The following is a 2,887-nucleotide window of genomic DNA, read 5'->3' as shown; positions in this document are numbered from 1 at the left end:
TCCACTGCCATACTTCCTTGGCTATGAAGTGAGTTCCTTGTTCAGAAGCAATGCTGTGCATAATACCATGATGGTGGATAAGGCATTCTGTAAGCCCATGGATGGTAGTTGTAGAAGAAGCACTACATGCAGGAAGAGCAAATGCATACCCAGAATAAGTGTCCTTTCCATGATGGAAGTTGTCCACTGTAGTCAACCTACCACCAAGTTGCTAGCTGGTCACCCTGAGGAATGTTGTCATTTCATGGGATCATACTTGGTCTCTGCTGCTGGTTGATTTGGCAGTCAGCAGCAGCCATAGCCAGGTCAGCCTTGGTTAGTGGAAGTCCATGTTGTTGGGTCCATTCATAACCTGCATCCCTGTCACCATGGCCACTTTGTTCATTGGCACGGTGGGAAATGACAAAGGTGGCTGAGGAAAGAGGTTGATCACTATCTACAGAATGGGTCAGCTTATCTACTTGATCATTAAAGTCATCCTCTGATGAGGTCACCTTCTGATGAGCATTAACATGGGACACATGTATCTTTATATCCTTTGCCATATACATCTTTCTAAATGTTCTTCTCACCAATTTTCCAACTGTGCTGCTTTCAAGTCCTGGACCATCCAGCCAAACCATTGGCCACAAGCCCATGAATCAGTGTATAACCACACATCTGGCCATTTTTACTTTTTTTTTTTTTTTTTTTTTTAGGCTACAAATCACTTTTATATCTGTTCCTATGAAAGAGTCAAACTCTTGGCTAAATGTCCTAAGTGAACATCAAATAGGCTGCCTGAGGAATCTGAAAACAAAATCAAATTATGAAGTTTCTTTCCATTTCAGAATATAGTTATATCAAAATGAAAAGAGCTTATCTATTCTACATGCACAAAACTTAGCTAGTACTGAAAGAGACATGAACTTGCCCTCCCACATTAAACAGTGTTTTATTGTAACAAAATATTTAGATAAGTTCCAAAGTCATGTGTCACTGTGTAGGTACTCACTGAAGAAGATGAATTTGACAAACTGCATTTCACAACATTGTACTATGTATTTAGCGAAGTAATTTGTGGTAAGAGAAGATACCAAACTTATCTCTTTTCAACTGACTTCTTGATTCTTCAGAGACATTACAGACAACACAGAATTGAGATACAACTATAGATTTTATAATTCTGATCTTCACATTAAAATCTGCAATATGTAAGAATTCCAGTTATATATTGTTAGACATTTTTCAAATAATAACTAAATACTTATAATACAATGGTTTTAAGTTTATAAGATAATATTTGGGTGACTTATATTGCCATGGGTCTTTTGATTTTTTTTACACATTAGGTCAGATATTCCAGTAAACATACTTATTTTATCTGGTTAGCCTTTGGGTTATCACTTCCCGATACATAATGGAGATGTAGATAAGCAACAGAAAGATGACAAAGAAATCATCTAGAAAGCCTAGAATTCTAAACAAGGCTTCAGGTACAAAATCTAGAGGGGATATAAGATAGAAAAAAGCTCCCATTAAACAGAGTATTATTCTAATACGGAACATCCAGAAAAGACCCCCAACAGAAAACAGTTCTCTGAATGCATGTCTCAGCAAAGTGGGGAGATCCATGATTCTTTCCATAATAGATCTAGGCTGCCCCGAGAACCTCCGGTTATAATCATTGATATCTTGATGCAATCTCATAGCATCCTGACACTGACCATCCTCACCAAACACTGTTAGGAGTAGAGTTACCGTTTGCCGGCAGATTGGACAACTGATTGCTCCAAGCCATGAACCATATCGCCAGTATGCAATAATGCAGGCACCACAAAAAAGATGTCCACAGTTGGTTTCAACAGGGAAGGAGGCTTGATGTAAGCAGATTGGACAGTACATATCAGTGTAAAACTGTTGTCGGGCAGTAGTCGGGGCATCCTGCTCTGTTTGAAGTTGTTCTCGAAGCACCCTGACTAGCTCTTGGTTTTCTGGATGAATGTTCTGCTGTACATTTCTGAAAAGTGCATATATGAGGGTAGCAATCAAAGTGAAACTGACCACAACTGCCACAAGTACTTGGTCACTTACTCCTTCTATAACTGAATCATCATCCAGCTTCAAATTTTGAACTTCACTGTGATATTTGGCCATTCCAGGTCTTTAAAGGGCCGGTGGATGAACTTCCAGCAACTACAAAGCAAAGATGTATCCTGGGAAGTTAGCAGCAGCACTCCAAATGAAAGTTCTCTTTATCTGGTGGCTACGCATACCTTATGAAGCCATAATTCTCCCAGGACTCCAAAGCACCTGTCTTGGAAGCTCCAGCACCTCTCTGCATTAAGGTACAGGTACAAGGATGTTTAGCATTGTTCTGAGGAGCCCTAAACGGGTTCGGAGCGACTCTGGGGCTTAGCTCCGGCTTCGGGGAGAGAGGGTCCGCAGCCCCCGGCGGCAGGCCCGCCCGCGCGGGGCCCCGCCGCCGTCTGCACCCGCGGTGGGCCCGGGCTCGGGCTTTTTTTTTTATTTATTTGAGAGCGACAGACACAGAGAGCAAGACAGATAGAGGGAGAGAGAGAATGGGCATGCCAGGGCTTCTAGCCTCTGCAAACGAACTCCAGACGCGTGTGCCCCCTTGTGCATCTGGCTAACGTGGGACCCGGGGAACCGAGCCTCGAACCAGGGTCCTTAGGCTTCACAGGCAAGCGCTTAACCGCTAAGCCATCTCTCCAGCCCCATTTTTACTTCTAAGCAAAATGCTCAACCATATGCACTGCCCAAAGTTCTGCTCATTGTGAAGAGTTTTCTTCACCACAGTCATTCATAGTTATCCCAGAAAGGGCCTGTAATTCTGCAGCCATCCAATTCTGGGAGGTGCTCACATAACATGCTAAACCATCTGTAA

The 2,887-nt window shown here is 42.6% G+C and overlaps 1 protein-coding gene across 2 annotated transcripts; it reads right to left on the bottom strand.

The window, feature by feature from the left end:
- Positions 1-1,058: 1,058 nt before the first annotated feature.
- On the bottom strand, positions 1,059-2,374 carry LOC101605822 (E3 ubiquitin-protein ligase RNF170-like). Of its 2 annotated transcripts, XM_045157178.1 has the most exons (2): positions 2,074-2,149; positions 1,059-1,999 (listed from the first exon to the last, which is right to left on the bottom strand). In XM_045157178.1, the coding sequence occupies exon 2, from the start codon at positions 1,882-1,884 to the stop codon at positions 1,360-1,362; it is 525 nt and encodes a 174-aa protein (XP_045013113.1). In that variant the 5' UTR covers positions 1,885-1,999; positions 2,074-2,149; the 3' UTR covers positions 1,059-1,359. The 2 variants fall into 2 exon arrangements, with proteins under 2 accessions (XP_045013113.1, XP_045013112.1); XM_045157177.1 differs by having other exon boundaries at positions 1,059-2,374.
- Positions 2,375-2,887: the final 513 nt, after the last annotated feature.

This window comes from Jaculus jaculus, chromosome 8, assembly GCF_020740685.1.
Source record: "Jaculus jaculus isolate mJacJac1 chromosome 8, mJacJac1.mat.Y.cur, whole genome shotgun sequence".
Taxonomy (NCBI): domain Eukaryota; kingdom Metazoa; phylum Chordata; class Mammalia; order Rodentia; family Dipodidae; genus Jaculus; species Jaculus jaculus.
This window is presented reverse-complemented; position numbering and strand designations above follow the sequence as displayed.

Excerpts from the sequence above, each read along its gene's own strand:
- LOC101605822 (XM_045157177.1), bottom strand. The coding sequence starts at position 2,136 with ATGGCCAAATATCACAGTGAAGTTCAAAATTTGAAGCTGGATGATGAT.